The 23,012-nt window shown below is 41.6% G+C and overlaps 1 protein-coding gene across 7 annotated transcripts in view; it reads left to right on the plus strand.

The window, feature by feature from the left end:
• LOC117448494 (LIM and calponin homology domains-containing protein 1-like) overlaps nucleotides 1-22,095 on the plus strand; it is a 28,687-nt gene extending 6,592 nt beyond the window's left edge. Inside the window, exons 2-32 of one of the 7 annotated variants that reach the window (XM_034085809.2) lie at nucleotides 713-783; nucleotides 896-965; nucleotides 1,064-1,170; nucleotides 2,273-2,303; nucleotides 2,403-2,513; nucleotides 3,353-3,480; nucleotides 4,067-4,137; nucleotides 5,765-5,966; nucleotides 6,346-6,540; nucleotides 7,267-7,575; nucleotides 7,744-8,013; nucleotides 8,294-8,320; nucleotides 9,652-9,912; nucleotides 10,643-11,005; nucleotides 11,106-11,432; nucleotides 12,630-12,932; nucleotides 13,084-13,122; nucleotides 13,897-14,026; nucleotides 14,157-14,314; nucleotides 14,479-15,121; nucleotides 15,488-15,838; nucleotides 16,955-17,054; nucleotides 17,486-17,511; nucleotides 17,710-17,823; nucleotides 18,101-18,193; nucleotides 18,879-19,077; nucleotides 19,188-19,287; nucleotides 19,546-19,620; nucleotides 20,000-20,108; nucleotides 20,238-20,340; nucleotides 20,786-22,095. In XM_034085809.2, coding sequence (XP_033941700.1) covers nucleotides 713-783; nucleotides 896-965; nucleotides 1,064-1,170; nucleotides 2,273-2,303; nucleotides 2,403-2,513; nucleotides 3,353-3,480; nucleotides 4,067-4,137; nucleotides 5,765-5,966; nucleotides 6,346-6,540; nucleotides 7,267-7,575; nucleotides 7,744-8,013; nucleotides 8,294-8,320; nucleotides 9,652-9,912; nucleotides 10,643-11,005; nucleotides 11,106-11,432; nucleotides 12,630-12,932; nucleotides 13,084-13,122; nucleotides 13,897-14,026; nucleotides 14,157-14,314; nucleotides 14,479-15,121; nucleotides 15,488-15,838; nucleotides 16,955-17,054; nucleotides 17,486-17,511; nucleotides 17,710-17,823; nucleotides 18,101-18,193; nucleotides 18,879-19,077; nucleotides 19,188-19,287; nucleotides 19,546-19,620; nucleotides 20,000-20,108; nucleotides 20,238-20,340; nucleotides 20,786-20,811 — 5,112 coding nt within the window. In that variant the 3' untranslated portion in view covers nucleotides 20,812-22,095. The remainder of the gene's footprint in view (nucleotides 1-712; nucleotides 784-895; nucleotides 966-1,063; nucleotides 1,171-2,272; nucleotides 2,304-2,402; nucleotides 2,514-3,352; nucleotides 3,481-4,066; nucleotides 4,138-5,764; nucleotides 5,967-6,345; nucleotides 6,541-7,266; nucleotides 7,576-7,743; nucleotides 8,014-8,293; nucleotides 8,321-9,651; nucleotides 9,913-10,642; nucleotides 11,006-11,105; nucleotides 11,433-12,629; nucleotides 12,933-13,083; nucleotides 13,123-13,896; nucleotides 14,027-14,156; nucleotides 14,315-14,478; nucleotides 15,122-15,487; nucleotides 15,839-16,954; nucleotides 17,055-17,485; nucleotides 17,512-17,709; nucleotides 17,824-18,100; nucleotides 18,194-18,878; nucleotides 19,078-19,187; nucleotides 19,288-19,545; nucleotides 19,621-19,999; nucleotides 20,109-20,237; nucleotides 20,341-20,785) is intronic. The other 6 variants (XM_034085814.2, XM_034085821.2, XM_034085831.2 and 3 more) reach the window with 6 other exon arrangements.
• Nucleotides 22,096-23,012: the final 917 nt, after the last annotated feature.

Below are 23,012 nucleotides of genomic sequence, written 5' to 3' on the forward strand. Positions count from 1 at the left end.
CTCAGCGTGTGTTGTTTGTTAGAGGATGTACAGTAAATGATAGCATACAGTATACTGTATATGAGCAGTGGAGACATAGAGAGAATGTGTGGCTGCAGTTAGCAGTTTCGGTGCTAACTATAATCTGTGCTAATCTGGATTAGAAGTCTAAAGAGTCGAACCTCTCTTATTTTCTGCTGATCTTTGGCTGCTGGTTACGCAACAGCTCCAGAAAGCAGTGTGTGGACTGGTGGATCTCACTCCTCCTCTCCGGCCTGTGCAGGAAAGACGTCAAACTGGAGTTCAGGTTAGAGGATTGAGGTTATGGTTCGCTCAGACTACGACTGCGTGCACCTAAATCAGGAAAATGAAATGAGGACACAGACTCATTTGGTTTCTACTGAAGCAAAACATGTTGGGGGAAGGGTGAACTGGGCAGCAGTAGGTTCCTCTGTCAGCGACACAATGAGGCACTATTCAGCAGACCTTATGCACTTCTTTACTTGATAATCAATAGATTATAACAACAAAAAGATACTTTCAGACAGAACAATGAATCATAAACTAAATATCCTCTGATTTTGGTTTGTTCAGCACATCGTCCTATAATAAATAATAACTTGATTATCAAAAAATAACTAATAAAGAAGGAATCATCACTAAAACTATTAGGTAGTTGCAGCCATATTTCTAGTCCACCTCCTTTACATCTGTGTCTTCCTTTGCCCCCCAGGCTGTAACAGGGAAGAGCTTTGGAGAAAAGGACTTCCGCAGTGGACTGGAGAACGGCATCCTGTTATGCGAGTAAGCTTCTGACATCCCCCCCACTCAGTTTTTATATCTGAAGCAGCAACAACATACATGAACTCCTCCTAAGACTCAATACATCTCTGCTTCTCCCCTCCTCCTCTGTCAGGCTGCTGAGTGAGATCAAACCAGGGCTGGTCAAGAAGATCAACAGACTGCCCACCCCCATCGCTGGCCTGGTAAGAGGACACGCTCCAGTGTGACATCAACACTGTGAGCCGGCCTGTTCGTCAAAGTGATAAACTCTGACTGTGGTCCCCTGCTCTCTGTCTTACAGGACAACCTGTCTGTCTTCCTGCGTGGCTGTGAGGAGTTGGGCCTGAGGGGCGCCCAGCTGTTCGACCCCGGGGACTTGCAGGACACTTCCGTACGAGCTAACCTCAAGTAAATAGCTACGTGTGTTTGTGTGCCTTTCTTTATTGTCCATTTGAAAGGGATAGTTTGGATTGTTTGAAATGAGGTTGTATGATGGACTTATTCATAATAAGTGGATCCCTAAAGTGTATATTTTGTGTGTGCAGGATTTCAGTCGCCAATGGAGAAAGATTTGTCGCGTTGATTTATTGAAAAAGCCTTAACTGTTACGTTACGTTCCTTATACCTCTTCCACCTACGTACCGATTCTTTCCTTAAAGGTCATCTATTATGCAAAATCCACTTTTTCATGTCTTTTATAAATAAACATGTGTCCCCTCGGTGTAAAGAGATTCTGAAAGTTTCAGGTAAAAAGATTCTCTCTCTTTTTGTCCTGATCCATTTATTTAAAAACCTGAAAATGAGCCGATCAGATTTTGGCCACTTTATGATGTCATAACTATTTTTTGGCTTGTGTAACCATTAGCCAATCACCAACCAAGGTAACCCCCCCCCCCCCCCCCTTATCACCTGAATCTCCTCCTAGAGCACTATTGTGTTATTTTTAACCAAATATCTCTGAGGGGCGTGGGGAGGGGCTCCTTATTTTCATCTAGTAACAGACAGAGAATCAGCACTTTTGAAACAGGGCTGAAACAGAGGGGATTATGGGTAATGCTGCAATGCATGATCTGTTTGGTATTTCGAGGCAAACACTTGCGAGACATGTTTTGTAAATATCTGAGACCTATAATATATTGATGAAAAACAGTATAATAGGAGACCTTTAATGGAGGTGCAGTGTGGTCAAAAACCTGGTTTTAGCTGTTGTGTGATTTGGGTGAATCTGAACTAACCTAAGTAAAAAAACAAAAAAACGTACCGATCAATGCAAGGGTAGACAAAACATGGTGTGTTCAAAAGGCTCTGTTATCTTGAACATATGTTTAGCTGATGCCCAGGTCACCAGCAGCTTAACATCCAAGCCTGAAACACAGGACGTGCTGATTACCATCTCTACTGTAGATAACACACTGACTATGGATAATAACCGTATTCTACCCCGCTGCAAAATCCAAACTATCCTTTTAACGTAGTTTGGCTTGACACTAACACACTTCTCTGTCATCAGGGACTCTGACTGCAACCGCAAACTCAAAAATGTGAGTCATTATTGCCGTTTCATTTATTTGTCTTGCTTTATCTTCTATATCAGTGTGTTTAGCAGTAATGAGTATACTTCACACTCCTGTATCTCTCAGGTGCTGAACACCCTGTTCTGGCTTGGGAAGGCTGCCAGCGGCTGCGCCTCCTACAGCGGACCTACTCTCAACCTCAAGGAGTTTGAAGGGCTTCTGGCTCAAATGAGGCTGGTGAGTGAACACGGTGAAGAGGGGGGAGGAGCGGGAGAAACACAGATAGCGGCATGGAGGAGGTGCGGGGGATGGATTTCTTAGTTTCCTGTCTTTGTTGGGGTGCAGCAGAGTCACACCAAACAGGAGACAAACACATTTTTGTTTTTGTAACAACACAGCCCCTCCTCCTATTTCAGGGAGTCACAGAACAGATAAAAGAAAGGAGAGTAGAATGTCTCTGCACATTTGATCTGTTGGTTAAACTGGCAGTCGATTCAAAATACCGTGAATATCTATGACGGGTTGCATGAAGCATCTTAATATACATAATTCCTTAAAAGCTTAGACGTAGCACAATCTTCCTTAGCAATAATTTAAAGAAGACATTTATATTTTAGGACACAACTAATTAGTGTGAGATTTTTTCCCTAATCAAATCGGTCCTACTTTTTATTGTTTTTCGGACATTATGAACCTCTATTTTTAACTTGAACAAAACAAAATGTTCCATTAAACACTACAAAAAATGTTGTGCTGGTGTCCAGTCTCTGGAATTTTCATAACAATTTCAAGCTGGACATTGGGAAATCGCTTGTTTTTTTGTTGCAACTGTGTTAACAATTCCCATACCGAATGAAATAATACTTAAATCAAATCATAAAATCATCATCATAAAAACTTAGGATCCTTTGTGCAACCCTTCAAATGTTTTCCTTTCTTTTGGCCTCCTTTGCAATCATTTTCTCAACCCAGGCATTTTCTTGAGGGAGCTTCTTATATTATTGTTCTTACTCTACATCATGCTCCTTTCCATATATTGTTTTAATGCTCTATGTATTTTTTACTTGTGTTTCTAGGAAACTGATGAAAGTGGTGACGGTTCACAGAAGCGCAGTGTGAGGGACAGCGGCTACGACTGCTGGGACTCTGAGAGAAGTGACTCTCTTTCTCCACCACAACACACTCGTGACAACTCCCTAGACAGGTGAGAGACATCTGTCAGCACACACACATACCAGAATATATAGACAGAGGCTGCGTTAACCGAATATTTTCCGTCTATGATGGATTTTTTTTAACAATGACGGAAAAATCTGAAAGCCGTCTGTCTTTTTGACGGATTAGAACAAACTCAGAACAGCGCCACAGTTTCCCCGCAGCGAGGCTCCGGTGTTATGCATGCCCGCCCCAAAAGGAAATTATACCGTTTCCAAACCTAACTTTGCCGAACAGATCATTGAAATGTCTGTGAGTATTTTCCCTACGCTGTGCGCGCTCCCGCGAGGTGCAGTGGACGTGCATAACACGGCGCTAACAGTCCCCTGTTGACAGTTCACAAGCGTGCTCTCTTCACCCCCCCCCAAGTGACGGGCAGCGAAAAAGTCTAGCGCAACCTCTGAGACGCACACACCGGGGATATTTCAGATAACTGATGAAAGGTTGAATACAGCTACTTCCTAATTTTAGAGACACACATTTGAAACTTTGAAACTGGTTCCATTGATACAAAACCCACATGTGTGTTTGAAATAATGTGTTTTTTAAACCAGTTTTCTTTCTTTTTTTGACAGTCTGGACTCCATTGGCTCTCGCTCACAGCACAGCCCTTCTCCTGATGTGGTGAATCGAGGCAACAGTGATGGTTGGTTCTGATATGTCTTTATATAATATTTCTGAATGTCTGCCCTAGTCTTTTTCAACAAACACGAGAGTAGATATAGATCTTCTCATGTAACTTTATTAAAAATAACAAATAAGCATATATTGCTCAAACATCCCCTTAAAGCAGGAATACAAAACCCACTCACTCATAAATAATCCGACTGCTGTCCCCTCACGTGTGGGGGTTTTAACATTGGTATGTTATGGCCAGTCAGGCGGCCTGTGAATAACAGCTGAACGTCCAGACACTGTGTGTGTGTGTGTGTGTGTGTGTGTGTGTGTGTGTGTGTGTGTGTGTGTGTGTGTGTGTGTGTGTGTGTGTGTGTGTGTGTGTGTGTGTGTGTGTGTGTGTGTGTGTGTGTGTGTGTGTGTGTCTTTTACATCGACACTTTGAAATGCGTGCAACAGAGTGACAAGAAAAACTCTATTCGAGAGCCGGGAATAGACTCTATCCCTACATTCCCAGGAGGTCCGAGAGACAGTGTGTCGCTTTACCAAGTTATATTCATTACCCAACACAAAAGAGAGTCAGGGAATATAAATATACTTATTCTCTCTCTTTGTGTGTTTGCAAAATGCTGCACAGATGTATGTACATTAAATTGATTGATTGATTTTTTGATTGATATACTTTATTAATCCCCATGGGGAAATTGTTTCTCTGCATTTGACCCATCCTAGTGTTAGGAGCAGTGGGCAGCCATTTTGAACAGCGCCCGGGGAGCAGTGTAGGGAACGGTGCCTTGCTCAGGGACACCTCGGTAGCACTTGGTCTTGCCGGGACTTGAACTGGTGACCTTCAAGTTGCCAAGCCAAGTCCCTATAGACTTCGCCACCACCGCCCCAAATGTGAAAAGTTGCCAAGGAAAGAAGTGATATTTCATTGCCTTTAGAGAATGGTTCATTGTTTACTGTGATGTAGGTCGTATTTTTCAGTAACCTAGCAAAGCTGAGATTTGGGGACAAATCAGACATGTTACCAAACAAGCAGACAGTCCAGAGGTAAAACCGAAACCTGACATGCTCAACGTGTTGATAATAATGATCCCTTATTCTCTTTTAAATAAGTTGGACTAACCTTGGTTGGGTTTTTTTTTTGTCTGAGAGTCTGTATGATGGCTTTTGTTTTTAGCCTGACTTCTTATAAGCATCTCCAGTTCTAGAAATGTAAGGCAATGCGGCTGTGCCTAAACCTGCATTTTCTTTCAGAAATCCAAATGTTTCGAGGTCTATGTAAAACTAATCCTACTTCTCACTTGATTTATTACTTTTTTAATGAGTTTATGGTCTCTATCGCTAGTCTCATGTCTTATTCAATACAGAATGGTTCTGAAAATGATGGTTTCATTTAGATTCAGTGTCCAAGTTGCTTGAAGCTGTAAAGAAACTTAAAAATAATCTGTCATGACCCATTTCACAAGAAATTCCCTTCACTGGAAAAATCGCTATTAGCACATAAGATAGTATGAATGTGGCTGGTACGTCTTGAGAAGCTTCTGCAGTGGTGATGATGTAAGGACTCATTAAAAGTACTTCCTGACATATCTTCTAACCTTATTCACTCTTTTTTTGTAATCGTTCATGCTCCATCGCTCTTTGTTGCCCAGGACGAGGCAGCGACTCGGATGCTGATGCCCCCAGCAGGAGGCCAGATGTGAGGAAGGATGACATGTTGGCCAGACGGACGGCCAGCAGTGAATCAAGAAGCTTCGTTCCCTTTAACCAGTTTCTTCCCAACCGAGCCAACACCAGCTGCTACATCCCCGCTCCACGCCGAAAAACACATACAGAGGAAGGAGATCAGCGGAGGTAATGACCACCAAATTAGTGCACCAAATAATTCAGATACAAATAAAGCATATTAAGTGCTGCAATGGAAAAATACATAAAAGGCGCTGAAGAATCATATAACACACACACACACACACACACACACACACACACACACACACACACACACACACACACACACACACACACACACACACACACACACACACACACACACACACACTGCACTTAGTCATTATCGCCCACACACTTGACATACAGCAGCATTTTTTTTTTAACGTTTGATGTTTCCCAGTGGCTACACACACACACACACACACACACACACACACACACACACACACACACACACTTCATCATCCCTAATCTGTCCCTGCCGTTACACACCGTTCCCCAGTCAAGCCTCTCAAGAGCAGTCCACAAGAACTGGACCGCAACACAGAACTCCCAAGACTGTGACTTGGGCACCCGAGAAAAATGAGGAAAAACAGGAAGAGGAAAAAGTGACGCAGGAAGTGTTGGAGCAGAAGAAGCTGCAGAGGTTGCAGAAGGCAGGGGTTAAAGTTCTGCCTGCTGCCGTTCGCTACAGCAGGTCAGAGAGGAGCGGCATGAGAGCTGCTGTGGTTTGACAGTTTTGGTCGTGTTCACTAACGGATCGTTGTGATGGTCATTTTAATTGTGTGTTTTTCTGGTGCTCTGTTCACACTGGAGGTTTGGGTTTGTGCAGATATCTGGTTTGAGCAATGTGGCTTATTTATAATGCGTTTTGGGATCGAGATCTGACTAACTGCTCGATACTGTTTCTGTGTTTTATATGTGAGAGCTTGATTCAAGTCTTGACTGTTATTAAGGGGAAATTGAGCCACCTTTTACTTAGTGTTTAGTGTTTACATCAGTGTTGATGGTAAATGCATTCAATTATAACGCTGTCATTTGATGCGTCAAGGACGTAGTTGGATGCAATGAACATCTAGAAACTACTTTAGCTTAGGTGTCTATCTCAGGTTTCTTATGAATATATCATACACTGAGGATTTTATTGCTTCAGTTAATCACATTTACCATCAACAGTGATTGGGCATTCACATAAAGTGGCAAATGTTTCCTTTAATATTGTAAAATAACTTTGAATGGGCATGGATTGCTACTCGGTTGGTTTGACAGGTGATACATTTGATACTATGATTTAATCAATGGGACCTTGCAATATCACACTAATTGTGGACGCATGTCAAATGGGAACTTTGCACGACGCTACCTCTGCTCTCAGCATGCAACAAAAGATTGTAATAACCTATGAATGACCTTTTCACACCAGCCCTCCAACAATGGAGGAACAGGAAGTGAGATCTCCGTCCCCGAGCATCATCCTTCGCTGCGAAAATGAATTTCTGAACACTCATAAATCTGCCTGGGACTCTTCCTCTGATGTGGAAGAGGAGGCCGAGGTGCGGAAAGTCCCGGATGTTTGTAAAGACGATCTAGCATCCAGGCGAGCTCATCGCGGCACGGTTGCTCCCAAGGTGCACCAGTTTGTCCCAACACCTGCATGTAGCAGCAAAGACAGGGAGCGCTGGGAAGGCATTAGACGAGCCTCGCAGCAAACACTGCAGGAGAAGGAGATCAGGTCAGCTGAAGTTTGTTTGTGTGTGCTGCCATTTCTCTTCCCTTTGCTCTCCAACTCTCACACATTTTCCTACTTTTTCCTTCTTTGCGTGCTGTGGTCACTCGTGGTTTGACGTGTGTGTGCTCAACTTGTTTGCTGTGTGTTGCGATTGGCTCTGTGATTGGACAGTGACAAGGAAAAAGTCCCTGACATCATTACACGCCGAGACAATCCTTTTCTAAACTCCGCCTCTCGCCGCGAGGAAGAGGAGGACGGGGAGGAAGAGGGAGAAGAGGGGAAGGTCATAGCAACGCCTAATAAGCAGAAGGATGACCTGGCTCGTAGGCGGGCTCTGAATAAGCCCCTCCCTCACAGGGACGGACCAATGAGCTTTGTTTCTGCCCCAATGAGCGAGAAAGACATGCAGAGGTGGGAGAGACTCAAGATGACTGAACCCAGGTGCCCAACACACTCTCTCTGTTTCAGCACACATGCAGTACCAAGCACTTAAATGCTGCTGTATGTCAAGTGTGTGGGCGATAATGACTAAGTGCAGTGTGTGTGTGTGTGTGTGTGTGTGTGTGTGTGTGTGTGTGTGTGTGTGTGTGTGTGTGTGTGTGTGTGTGTGTGTGTGTGTGTGTGTGTGTGTGTGTGTGTGTGTGTGTGTGTGTGTGTGTGTGTGTGTGTGTGTGTGTGTGTGTGTGTGTGTGTGTGTGTGTGTGTGTGTGTGTGTGTTCAGTTTCAGTCTTAAACAGATGGACTGTAGGTAGGAGAGTAACTTTGAACTACAGAGCCTTTCAGATGAAGTTGCGATCCAGTTATATTGCTTAAATCCCCAACAAACAATGGCTTTACTACATGTGGTGCTTTATTTGGAAAGCCGATCAACTTGATTCCTAGATAAACAGCAACATCTATGTTATCTACACAAAGTAAGGGGTTTCATAAATGTGAATATATTACTTCAATACTTCCTTTATTATTCAAAATTCCCAATCATTTTTTTTATTTATTTTTTATTATATGTAGGATATCTTCCTGTTTATTACTTTTTGTGAATCGAAATAGTCCATTTGATGATGTATTTTTTAGCTGTTATGATTCATTCAGTTATCAAAAAACACATTAACAGGTAAATACTCCATAATGTAAATAGAAGTTCATTAGTTTTTCCTTGGACATATTTAAACCTTAAATGGGAATCACATATACATATTTTAACAGAGTTATAACAGCCGTATTTCACCTATGTTACACTGTGATTAGACCCATATTACACCCAATTTCACCAGTTGTAGTCTTTATTATCTTGTACACTTTTGTAAGCACCATAATCTCCACCACATCTTAGTTTCCTTTCTCTTCTGGTCTCAGTTGCTCCCCATGTTCTCATCTGCTTGTTCATTCTCCTCACCATTGTGCACAGAGTTGGGAATTGGTGTGTGACCAAAAGAGAGGCAACTGTTGGCTCAGAGCACTGCTTGGGCTTTTCCCCCCTCTCAGCACTGATGTCATTAGATAGGATAAAGAGTTTTTTGTGTTCCCAGTAGAGCTGCAGTTACTAGGAAAAGGGACTATACCTAGTGTGCTTGGTGTGTGTGTGTTGTGAATGTACGTATGTGTGGAAGTCATTAAGTACACAAGCCCATGCTCTGTCCCCTTCTGTCCATCCACACTTCCTGTCTGATTCATCATTTCCAACTCATGCTTCCTTTGTCTCCACAGTCTGATCCTCTCTTTCTGGTTGCTCATGATTTATTTTCCGCCCTCTTTATTTCCCCCCTGCTCTTCTCCTGGTTGTTGTTGTGTGTGTGTGTGTGTGTGTGTGTGTGTGTGTGTGTGTGTGTGTGTGTGTGTGTGTGTGTGTGTGTGTGTGTGTGTGTGTGTGTGTGTGTGTGTGTGTGTGTGTGTGTGTGTGTGTGTGTGTGTGTGTGTGTGTGTGTGTGTGTGTGTGTGTGTGTGTGTGTGTGTGTGTGTGTGTGTGTGTGTGTGTGTGTGTGTGTGTGTGTGTGTGTGTGTGTGTGTGTGTGTGTGTGTGTGTGTGTGTGTGTGTGTGTGTCTGCTCGTATGCCTTCATGTGTGAGATTGTATCTCCAGTGAGGCCAGCCCGGCCCCAGCCGTGTGTCAGGCTTGTCTGGAGAAAAATTATGGAAGTCCTTTCAGCGGATCAGCAAAGGCTAGACGGGGTTACTGCAAAGTTGTGACCTTTGGGGGCGTGACAGAGATCGAGCAGCCAATAGACACAATCGCATCAAGTGAAGGGGAAGAGACGGAGTTGCTAAGACGACTCCTTTCCAAGGCAACTGTAGCCATGCCTACTATTGACCTAGGCTCCCAGCTTTCAGAGCGGGAACACAGGTACGGACGAGGCCAAATACGACTTAGGCTACAGTGTCTTGAATCCAAAGTCTCTTGCATTAGTGTGGACTGCACTGACAAAAAAATAGGTCCCTATCTTTTTATATTATCTATTGAAGGATTTAATATAATTGCTTGTGATGTTGATTTATATAATCTTTCACATTTCAGGCTTTTTTGAATTAGTAAAGTAGGTAGTGTGGCTGCACTTCTCTCTGCATTGTCCTGATTTGCTTGTAGTTTTAATAGTAAGTAACAAAGCCACACGCACACATGCATGTACATGCTGCTGTGACAACTAGTAATAGAATGAATAACTTGTATTTGAAGTATCAAAGACATGATTTAGGTATTTAGTATTTAAAAAGTGTCTTCACTACATAGATAACAAACCCCCTTTTTTTGGTCAAAAATGTAGGTTTATGTATTGGCCATTATATCAGGTTTCTGAATTTCTCAAATATCAATATTGATATCAGTTTAAAAGTGATGGTCGGGCTTCAGGCAACAATTATAGCAAATGCACAATTTGTGCACTTCTATAATGTATTTTTTCTGGTCCAAGGGCTTTTTCTTTTAGTTTTGCATCTCTTTTGCATGGTTTTCTCCTTTAGCTATCAGCTCCTAAAACACTCTTTGGAATGTTTTCAGTTTTAATTCTTCTCTTCTTCACTGTTCAGTTTGGGTATTATTGTTGTTGCTGTTTGAGCTTTATATGATTCTCTCACAGCCAGGTGAATGGAGCTGACCTCAATCAAACCACCCCTGCCTTTACTGACCTCCCACCCTGCACCCCTGAGACCCCTCCTACTCCTGCCGAGATGGATGCACGTCTGGCTCAGTATGAGAAAAGAGCAGAGGAGGATGAAGAGGATGAGGAGGAAGAAGAGAGGATCCCAGATCTTCAGAAAGACGACATGATGGCAAGGAGGACAGGAGTTTTCCATAAACAAAGCACTTCTACAGCGACGTTCAACCGTTTCCTGCCTCTGCCCAGTACCAAGCGCTGCACTCAAGGCGAGGTCACCACTGACGCGGCTCCGCGGAACAGAAGGCAGGTGCAGGCAGACAGGAGAGAGAAAGTAAACGCCAGGTGGGCTGAGATGTGTGTGTCTAACAGTGTGAGGAGGAGCACTAACACGCTTGGTGTGGTTTACATCCAGAAAGAGAGCTTGATGTTTATTCAATTCAAGGAGTTTCTCTCATAGAGTGGAGCAACAGCAACCCAGAGTTCCCATGGAAACACCTGACAGGACTGTAATCCGAGCAACGTCTCACAGAGAATATGATGATGAAGAGGATGAGTATGATGAAAACGAGCCTTTGCCTGACCTGGAGAAGGACGATATGATGGCTCGAAGGACCGGATCATTCCTAAAACCCAGTGCAGTCAAAACAAATCAGACCAAAAACCAGTTCCTGCCGGTACCTGGTTCAGTGAAATATAAAGTCGCCCCTGTGTCTGCAATGAAGCCTCTGCACAGCAGACCTAAACTCACTGAGAAGATGGCCAGTGAAAGGTATTTCATGTGTTTGAATGATGAAGAGACGGGGGTGACTGCCAACTACGGCAACTAACAAAGCATATTTCACAGGAAGAGAAGGTTTGAGTATGTTTGCAAGTTAAATGACCTGCAGTACGAACACTAATACAACTCAGTGGGGGATTTACAGCTGATCCAGTGTTGTTGTTTTGGTTCCAAGCCTGCATGTTTGAGTGCCTGCAGCTGGACTCTTGACTTAATTTGTTGTATTTGTATATGAAGAATCTATGATGGATTTGATTTGCTGTTGTGGTTGGATTCTTGGAGTTCTCTTTCTCATATGGCTTGGTGAGGTTTGTGCTTGGTTTGGACTAATATGGCCTTTTTCTTTTTGCTGTTGAGGTTTAACATTGACTTTGTTTGGCATGACGTTGGTTGTTTTGTTCTACTTGAATATGAAGCGGTTGGCTGTTGTCTCAGTATTTAAAGTATAAGTCACAGCTGAATCACAATGGGGCGAAAAACAGCTGCTACTCTCTGGTTGGTTCACAAATATAATAAGAACAAAATAACTTCATTGATCCTTTGGGGGGAAATTGTGTTACCCTACAGATTCTCCTTATCAAGTTATAAACAAAGATACTTTATAAGAAAAATATAAATAAGAAAAATATGTGCATTATTTGACAATATATAGCTAACATAATAAATGCGCAGAACTAGAAATATGTTAAAATATATTTACTATAATATATAACAACAGTGTAAAAAAAAAAATGGGACCTTTCATTTTAAAATATAGGAATAGTATGAATAAGAATATAACATAAACACTTACACATACCGCATGTTATTACACGGCTTAGTTGAATACTCGACTCTGATTGGTCATCACCATGTTTGTGGTTTATATTCATTAATGACAGCCTCGCTGCACAGTATCCCTGCAATAATACCCTTAATTGTATAGTGTTGAAGGCAGATATATGAAAATGTTTGAGAATGAACACACATCTAGCATGAGTAAATACCATAAGATGTAATTGCAAACAAACATTTCTTGTAATTTGGGTGAGGTGACTCTTTAGGCCTTGTCCTTCTCTTTTATCCTGCAACATGGACCATGGCTAAACGTTTCAGCACACAAACACTGCCTCTGTTGTCCGTGATTCAGTTTTGATTTATGCGTTGTATGTATTTGCTGGTAACCTTGGCCTTGTGACTGGATTTTAGCAGCATCGTTACCGTGGCAGCAGAACCTCAGGCTTCGCTCTCCAGAGCCTCGACCCTCCTTAAGTGTGCCGGTCTGAGGGAGAGGCAGGGGGCGGATGGAAGGCAAGAGGGACACATGACGACCCCAGATGCTACAGAGCCCCTCTCTACTCCGTCGTCCAGTTCTGCCACTTCCCTAACTTGTAAAGTGGAAAAGTCAAGTGTAGAGGAGAGAGTGGTGGAAAAGGTGGAGGAGAGAAAGACAGAAATGAACGAAAGAAAGAAACCATTCTGGCTCGACGACGATGATCTGCCTCCCATCATGTGAGATGCTCTTTTTTGTGTCGTCATGCCTCCCCCTTCTCAGATTTCTCTCTACCATTTATCCGGTTGGAATTGACGTTAGCGTTTATGCTGCTGCCCATTCCCTCACCTGCTCCTTCCTCTCATTCACTTTACTCTGTTATTGTTTTAGGGTGAGGCGGCGAGTTGCTTTTATGTCTGAGGACACTGAGTAAGTCTTTCTGCGTGACGAGATTCTGCATGAAAACAATATTGACACGCTGTGCACGTTTCATTACAAAGGAACATCCAAACACGCTCACATTATGCTCATCTTTGTGTATCATCATTACTAACATGCAGCTTTTTATTGTCATTTTTTTACTTTTCATGTAATTCTCTTTTACACTTTTTGTTTGGAAGTATATTACCCAATTATAAGGTTGAGGAAATGGGCTGTCAAAAGAAGTAAGATATGATTGCTCAGTTGCTTGTTGAATTGATTTGTTTGTGGAAACAGCTTACATAACTAAGATAAATCAAGAAAAAAGAAAATGAGAATTATAATGCAATATTTGTGTTTGGTGGACTTTTACTGGTTGTTTTAACTTTATGCTTCATGTTCATATCTTTGTCTACATCATCTATCCATTTTTGAAAAAGAGGGCATGTTTCTTTCCTCATAGTTCCACTTCGATCTTAGAATGTGTATTTATATTTATTACATTATTTTTTTATTTTTTTATTTATTCATTCATTTTTATTTAACATTTCTGTAAATGTGCCAGTTAGCCAAGAGGCTATTTTCCATCTGTAGCCGCTGGACAGATTTTAAAAGTCAACCTAAAACACATTTCATTTTGATTGTGTAATCGTAAGTGATCGACACTAACAATTAATTAATTAATTGAATATGTTCTGTTTTGCAGAGCCAAATTTATCCAACTTAATATGCTAAAGTGTATTCAGTAATTTATAAAAGATTATTCAATATTTTTTTGTCTAGGACCGTGAGCATGAGTGACATACTTAACGAGGAAGAGGTGGGACACTTACCGCCGGTGAGCCAATCACGAAACGAGCGCATGCACGAGCAGTACAACAACTCTCAGGAGGACGACGACCCCTGGAGAAACGTAAGACACTGACTTTGTGAGGTCCATTGCAAAAGAAAAGGGAAAATAGGACGTGCATCTTATTTAAATAATATCAATGTTATTTGAACATGAATACAACCTGAATCTTCACACTATGATCTCATGACAGGACTTGGCTCGCTGGAAGAATCGGCGTCGCTGTGCGTCACAGGATCTGATCAAGAAGGAAGAAGAGAGGAAGAGGATGGAGAAAAGGATGAAGGAGGAGGGAATTGACAGTAACAAGAGGAAAAGCATTAAAACCTACAAAGAGATCGTAGAGGAGAAGTAAGGATGATATTGATACTCTTGGTAGTGTTGATTGTAGCCCTTAACTTGAGATAAACAAATGTAAACCTAGATCTCTGTCAACACGCTAACAATAGCAAAACCATATCAGAAACACTGCCTGGACACCAAATGCTTTGTGTCTCTCTACTTCTCTTGTCTAGGGAGCGCAGAGAGATAGAGTTGTGTGAAGCCTACAGGAATGCAGGGACTCCAGAAGAGGCTGCCATGGTTTTACAGCGCTACGCTCTTCGCTTCACCATCAGTGACGCAACACTGGACAGCTTAAAACTGCCCAGATCCACCTCAAATTCTAAACAGGAACATAATCAGCCGGACAAGGAGAACACATTGACTCCCACTATTGATGACACATCAGGACCGCCGCACAAACCAGAACAACCTGTGATAAAAGAGCAGAGGCACACAGAGCCTGAAGACATGGAGACCAAAATAACCAAACAAGAGACGTCAGTTTCGGTCTCCTCCAGCTCCGGGTCACCTGGCAGCCCCCTCGGCCCCGTCACAATCTCAGAAAATGTCCCCCCTCAGTCCCTTAAACTAAGTGAGCCTCGAGCCAAACCGACAGAGTCTCCAACCACTCCGCAAAAACCACCAGCTGCAGAAGAAACAAAGCCTCATACCAATCACGCTCGGCCTCAGATTGCTCAGGTGCAGCCTCACACCACACAGCCCACATACACACTCCCCTCCCCCCAACCTGTCTCCCCCCGACCCGTCCCCCTGCTGACAGCCAAACCCTACTGCCAGCCCAGGAGCACACAGTCCGGACACAAGCCCGTCAAGGTGAGAGCTTCATATCCGTCGCAGCACTCAGCATCATCTGATACTTCACTGCTCCAGCGCAATGCATGACTGCATGCACTAATGAAAGGCGGTGTCTGTTGTATTTAGGGAAGTGCTAACATTTTAACTTCTTACTCTGTGACATTTCACATATTCTGTCATCTATTTAGTTTTGCATTGTTTTTCTTCTATAATTGTGTGGTTCGATGAACTGAACCCTAAACTTTGAACATAAAGAAGTAGTTCATAACAGTGTAACTATGTATAAGACATATATTAAAAACATGAAAAAAAAACATCCATAAATGTGTGTTACTGAAAATGATGTGATTCCTGTATCCTGACCTCGATGTGTTTCCCCCTCAGATGGACGGGTTGGTGCGAGTAAATGGAGAGGTGACTGAAGATGTACCTTGTTCCACTCCACCTACCTCTGCTCTGCACTCGCCATCAAAGGTCAAAGATGTTCCCTCAGAGCAGAAGGAGGAAGAAGTTCCCTCCAAACAGACGGAGAAAGACGCTCCCTCAGAGAAGATTTCCACTAATCACGAGAAGGTGGAGCACACGCCTTCTCCGCAGAGAGAAAAGCCAACATCGTGTTTAGGCTCTGCCATCAGCTCCCTGATTGGAGGCAGAAACTGTACCACCACCACCATTATTGTGACCGAGCTCACACATACGGAGCCACATCACCCAGACATCCACAGCAATGGACAGGTAATATCACAGGTAGCATGTTCGTCAATTTAATACACAATTAAGAAAGTCAGAGGTAAGCAGGCGAAGTTATAAAGCAGTCAATAAAATATATATATTTTTGGAATAATTCCGACCACAAGATGCCGTTCAGGTTCAGGTTCAGGTTATTTATTTGTACCCGTAGGTAGATTTTGTTTGCATAGAAAAAGACAAGGGATCCATCCTGACACACTAAAAACAAACACAAACAACAGACACATCTCTAATAAAAGGACTAGGCATTAAGTCATAAATATAAACAAAACCTATAAGTCTGATGGGTCCAGTAGTATGCAAGATAAGCTGCACACAGACAGATACACACTCCCTGGCAGAGATAGTTATGTTGTTTTCCTACGTAAGTTGTGTCATGGCTCAACGGAAATGGTGTTTTCCATTCAGGTGCATTCAGGAGACACAGGAGACAGCTGTGAAAAATGAAAGCCAGGGGACAAAATGAAAGCACACAGTTAGACAATTAAATTATGAATGAAGTTACTTGTTGCATTAAAAGGTTGCAGCCTAGCAACTGACTTGAAATCAACCACACAGGGGAGTCCAAAAGAAACATCATTCAGACTTTATTACCACGTAGTGAGCATGGATGCATAAATACAGAAGAAGAATACTGTAATGTGCTCATGGAAATAAATCGTAGTCCCCCAACCATACAGTTTTGACATAAATCATAAAAAAGACATAAAACAATTACAATTGTATTTCTAAACACCACTCGCCCAGTTGCAACTTCCTTAGTTTTAAACACCAAATAATGTTTGTTTGCAGTTTAGTCCTTGTTGGGGAACATGAGCCTGAACTGAAAAACTCCTCTGCTGTCTCTGTGGTGATTGTTCTATGTAAAGCAAGTTCTGCTCACGTTGATTTTAATATTGTATTTACATGAACTGAAGCCAGCGACTGCCTTAAAAACACATAACAAAGGAAAGACTTCAGTATGCTCATTACATTTGATTTGCACTAAATACAAATACCAGAGCTGTCTACTCGTTTTTGATGGAAAAAAACAGGAGAAAGAAATCCTTTTAGATCCACCTTTTTAGTGTTTTATTAACTGGTTGAACATTTTACTCTCAGGTCAACGGTACTTCTGGGTTATCCAGTCCAGTGGAGGAGAACAAGTCTCAGTCGGCTACATCATCCTACAGCATGCAGGATTATTCTCCCACTGTCACAGGTAACAGTTTTATAATATAGATCTGTATTATTTTTATAAGCGTATTGATTTGCACTATTTGTATTTATTTACAATTTACAGAAACACTTCACTTGACTGGCTTTCTATATATATATATATATATATATATATAATATATATATATATATATATATATATATATACTGTTTATACCGTATGTATTTTAAAAGACTATATTATCTAAATAAGTAGTGTTTTTGTCTATGAATATTTATCCATAACAGTCAAATGCATTTTTTGTGTAAAGCAAGCTGAAGTGTATAAATGCTTGTTTAGTTTGACTATGATTATGTATCTATATATATATAATATTAGTTTTTTAAATAATTATCCTCTTGTTACGTGTAATACTCGGCCTTTAGAGCTGATTCTGATCTTAATGTCGCTGTGTGTGTCGTTCTCCTCCACAGAGGGGCTTGAGGAGAGCAGTGTGACTGTGAGTATCTCTCGGCATCTCCAGCTGTTTTTATTTTCTGTTCTTCCTTCATTCTTACATTTGACCCTGTCCTGACCCTTCGTCTCCAGTAGTCGCTGTTGTCAGACTTGTCCTCTCACCTTTCCTCTCTTTCTGTCCTTTTGGTCCCTATACATGTGTGTGTGTGTGTGTGCGTGATTGTCGGGGTGGTCTGGGTAGATTGAGACCCCCATGTTGAACTTGGCTAAACGTGTTAATCACTGGGTCTGGGACCCCAATGAGGAACGTAAACGCCTGGAAAGTTGGCAACAGGAGCAGGAGCGCCTCCTTCAGGTACACTGGTGGAATGGTGTGTATGTGCATGGCACTGATAGCTCTAATTATATCTCACTTTCAACATCCTCGATTCCTTTCCTTGCTTCCTTTCCTTACTTCTTCGAGGATGTAGGAGAGAGAAGTGGATGCACAAAATAGACAAATTAAGAGGCATGAATTTACAGCAAAAACACTGGATGTGTATGTGTGTGTGTCTTTATATGTTTACTTCTATGTTATTTGTTGTTATTATTCTGTACATACAGTATTTAACATGCACAATTTTCTTCTGCAGGAGCAATACCAGAAAGAACAGAAGAAGCTGAAGCAGGAGTGGGAGAAAGCTCAGCTGGAGGTGCAGGAGGAGGAGAGAAAACACAACGAAGAGGTAAAATCACCGACTGCTTTTGTGTGTCCTTCCTAGTGTTGTTATGATACTAGTATTTCTCGCTCAGAACCCTTGAGAAGTATCGGTACTTGATACCATTTTCAATACTATGGTAAAAACATTTAGGGCATTACAAAGCCTCCGACATTGTAACTGATCAAAAGGCATTGAAGTGAAAGTGAAAATGTTATATAATGTTATATTAAACTGGAGCGGATTAGAACAGTGACGAGAAGAGAGCACTGTGAGGGAGTGAGAGGAGGCGGAGGTACGTGGGCAGTGCAGCGATGTGTGTTAACTCGTTGAGAGGACAGAGAGAAAGAAAGTGCAGCTGGTTCTGTTGTAACCATGGAGCGGAAAATAAATGTTGATAAAATATTTCAGAGTGTCCTAACACTAAAAACAAACAACTAACTCAAACCCTACTGCCACTGCGGCAAGCTAGCTAATTTCATGCAGGATAAAATCCATTGTCCAGGCAATCATTTAGTTTGTGAGTTTATTTTCTTAGGTTACAACGATCATACAGCACAAAGAACAACGGCTATTACGTACTCTCTTGAACTGAAACTACACAAAACAGCAAGAAAAGAAAAGTGTAACAATTAAATATAACAAAATGATGAAAAGTTACAAGAAATTGCCTTACATGATGTGTCTATATTTATTTGTGTACATCTTTCAGGAGAGAAAGATCCTAGAGGAGACGGTGACACCTTTAAGTCCCACCGGCTTGTTAAACCAGCAGCCGGTCCGGACAAGGACGACTTCATCAGCGACAGAAAACAACGCGGCAGAAGGGGGAAACGTTCCTCCACAGCAAAACGGCCAAAGAAGGGAAGCGACCGACGACCAGCATGAATCCAAGCTGCATTTTTTCCAGGGTGAGGAAAATGCAGGAGGTGTCCACATGTGTGTGCCTGCACAACAACTTCAACCATGTGTTCCTCAGAGTTTCTTTGATGAAGTTTATTTTTATGATTTATTTGTGTAGATTCTCCATGTGATGGCGAGCCTTCAAAGAAACAGGAACTGTGGAAGACGGCCTCTCTGGACCGCAAACCTCAGCTAAACCAGTCACAGTTTGTTAAAAGGTACAATAGGATGCTTTTGTGCACTTTTGTGTAATCATGCTTGCTGCATGACTATCCTAAATATATTTGAAGTTGTTGTTTCCTTTCTGTGTTTTTCTTATTTCACATTTAAGATGTGTCCAAATCTCTTGTTAGTTAAAAAGGTCTGAATAATTTAAATGATATAATGTATAAATATTACCCCTGAAATGCGTTTTTAACATATTACAGATGTTTTAAATGTGTATTTATTTATGTTTCTGTTTGTTTTCACCACAGGTCTGAATCACATGATGCTGTAACAAGCAAAGCGCAGCCACCCCCCACATCACCTCAGCCCCCCTCACCCACCAGGTAAAGTCGCATGAACATTTAAACACAACAACATGTCTGAAAGAAATGAAGATGCAGTGTTTAATGGTATCCGTTAATGTCTGTTTTCCTGCTGCTGCTGTGTGTGTGTGTGTGTGTGTGTGTGTGTGTGTGTGTGTGTGTGTGTGTGTGTGTGTGTGTGTGTGTGTGTGTGTGTGTGTGTGTGTGTGTGTGTGTGTGTGTGTGTGTGTGTGTGTGTGTGTGTGTGTGTGTGTGTGTGTGTGTGTGTGTGTGTGTGTGTGTGTGTGTGTGTGTGTGTGTGTGTGTGTGTGTGTGTGTGTGTGTGTGTGTGTGTGTGTGTGTGTGTGTGTGTGTGTGTGTGTGTGTGTGTGTGTGTGTGTGTGTGTGTGTGTGTGTGTAGGTGTGTGAGTGGGAGGAGACTCTGTTCTGGTTGTTCTCAACCGCTGGGCAAAGGAGCTGCCATGATCATCGATACACTCGGGCTGTTTTTCCACGTACAGTGTTTTAAGGTACTGAGTTATTCTACCATTTTTAAAAGTCAGAAATGTTTCGCAGTGCGAACACATTTCTGGATTACATCTTTCTCTTTTCTGTAGAATTTTAAAAGCTAACTGTTTTTGTGTATTTCTCTCCCTCAGTGTGCAGTGTGTGAAGGCCAGCTGGGTGACGCCACTGTAGGAACTGATGTCCGTATTCGTAACGGACTGCTGAGCTGTCATGAGTGCTATATCGCATCTCGAGGTGATGCCCAAAAACAAAAAGACACACATAGACTGGCAGACATTGGTATATCGTCTTTAATTAGCCCTGAGAAACATCATTTTAAGCAACTATTTGCTTAACCAAACATAGTTCAGAACATAGTTGTTCCTGATTTTGGTCACACTCCTACCATCTGTTTTCTAAAGTCGATTTCTGACTTAACTTACAGTAGGTCTCTTCTTATATTTGTGAGCCCTCTAACACTTATTCTCTATTCTAAAACGAATGCTCAAGTCTTTTAATTATAAAAATAATAATAATTTAAACTAACTCTATTTAAAATGAGGTCAGAGGGTATCAATTTGGGAATGTTTAACAAAGTGGCTCCGAAAGGGAATAATATCACAAATTGTTATTAAAAACAAAACATAGTTTGAAAGTATGAGAGCAGACTTTAACACTTTTCCATGATGTTTCTATGCAGGCAGAGGTCAGCCCACCACACTATGATGACCTGGATGTGACCTGGAACCCCTCACTTTCCCTGTCAGTGATTGGCTGGAGAAGAATTTTAGAACCTTGACTCTCATTTTGGACTTTCTGGAATATTCCTGAAATGCACAAACAGCTTTATGGATGTCACAGAGCAAAAACTGGACTGATATATGGACTGGGTTACAAAACCTCCCACATACAGTACAGTACAGCGTGTGTGATTAATAACTGAACACGTATACACTTTACTTAATATGTGTAGCATGGATGTAATCAAGAAATCAGTGTATTTAGACATGAAGCACATCCATATATAGCACAGTTAAGATATGGCATTACATTTGTCCATCATTCCTAAAGCCAGCTCGGGGTGATTTGCAGCACAGAAATACATAAAGCACCTAAACTATATTTTGAAAACAAATTATATGAAAGAATAAGTTATTTCATTTCATCTCCAATCACAATGCTTCCGTAAGAATAAGATAGGGAGTGATTTTACATTTCAAGCCACCAGCCATGACATCATCGAATTATGAAAATGTATTGAGCAAATAATAGATGGTAAAAATAACTCTAATATCATTTTCCTTTCATATATATTTTTCATTGCTCTAAATCTCCAAGTGCTCGACCAGAAATGAGGCACAAACTGCATTTATAGACGCTAACATAAGCTCACATGTGATGCTAGAAGCTGAACCACTACACAGTCTCAAATTCCTGATTCATCAACTCTGCTTCCGCACTGATCAAGTGACTGGATTACCTGAAGTAGCTCGACCATTATAATGCCTTACTCATCATAATACTTTCTCATTCTTTTTTGTGGTTTGTGTTTACAGTTTTGCATGAAAGAAGAACATTATATAAGTTATTGTGAGTATTGCTCAGATGGAGTAGTGTGAGTTTGACGTTATCATCTCAACAGCTGAACTTTGACTTTCCTCTTGTATGTTGTACATCATCATGATATTTTTTAATTGCTTTGGGAATCTGGCAAACATACAATCTTTTTTCTCTTTATAATTAATTTTACAGGAATGAGAATGCATGTTAATAATTCTATAATTGTTGTTCTTTGGATTTTTAAATATTTTCCCTTTAGGATGTTTTAGCCATTGTTTATTCTCATAGACTGACTGCATCTGAATCAGTGCCTTATGTAATGAATTCGAGGGTTTGGGTATGTGCCGGAGTGATTCACACTCACACCGACCACTTGGTCTCGGCACATTGTGTGTGTGTGTGTGTGTGTGTGTGTGTGTGTGTGTGTGTGTGTGTGTGTGTGTGTGTGTGTGTGTGTGTGTGTGTGTGTGTGTGTGTGTGTGTGTGTGTGTGTGTGTGTGTGTGTGTGTGTGTGTGTGTGTGTGTGTGTGTGTGTGTGTGTGTGTGTGTGTGTGTGTGTGTGTGTGTGTGTGTGTGTGTGTGTGTGTGTGTGTGTGTGTGTGTGTGTGTGTGTGTGTGTGTGAAATAATGCATGTATAGATTTGAATGTGATGTCTATTTTGACTTGGAGCACAGTTCCATACCAGCAAAAAACATTTAAAAAGGATCTCCCAATCACCTGCTGTTCTCTTCCATATCCTCCCATGAGCTAAACCAATGACACAAAGTGATTTGCTGCTTCCCTGTTAATAAATCTCCCGTATAATGACAGTTTCACAAAGCCCTATAATCTCTCCTCATCTGCCTCTATCACAAGTGTTGCCTGCCCAGAGTCTGAGCTGAACGCCTCTCTCCTCTGTGTGTCTCTGAACAGCTGACAGCGTCTTCGTCACTCAGAGGAAGAGAGCGCTCAGTTCTTTTATAGCAAGTGTATGTTTATCAATAAAATATTTTAAATGGGATGCTGTCTGTCTTCTTTTCCCTGTCAAACTGCACTTTAATAAAGACACCATGGTGAAGTAGGTTAGTGATGACCTACCGGTATGTTCTACTCCCTGAGGCTGTGACTTCGGAAACACCGATTAGATAGAAATACTAATGTTTCCTTGCAATAGTGTAAGAAACAGTTGAAGTCTCTTGGATTTAATATTGGGGGTTTAACATAGTTTATTTGTACCATACTGGATCTCCTATTATATAAGTGATGTGCCTAATCTCTTTCTTTCTTTTTCTTTTTTTTTGTTAATCTGCTATGGACTAATCTTGTGCTATTAAGGTTTGTATGTTTGCTTCTTGAGATAGATCAAAAGCAAGTAAAACAAAAATGA

This window comes from Pseudochaenichthys georgianus, chromosome 1 (assembly GCF_902827115.2).
Source record: "Pseudochaenichthys georgianus chromosome 1, fPseGeo1.2, whole genome shotgun sequence".
NCBI lineage: Eukaryota > Metazoa > Chordata > Actinopteri > Perciformes > Channichthyidae > Pseudochaenichthys > Pseudochaenichthys georgianus.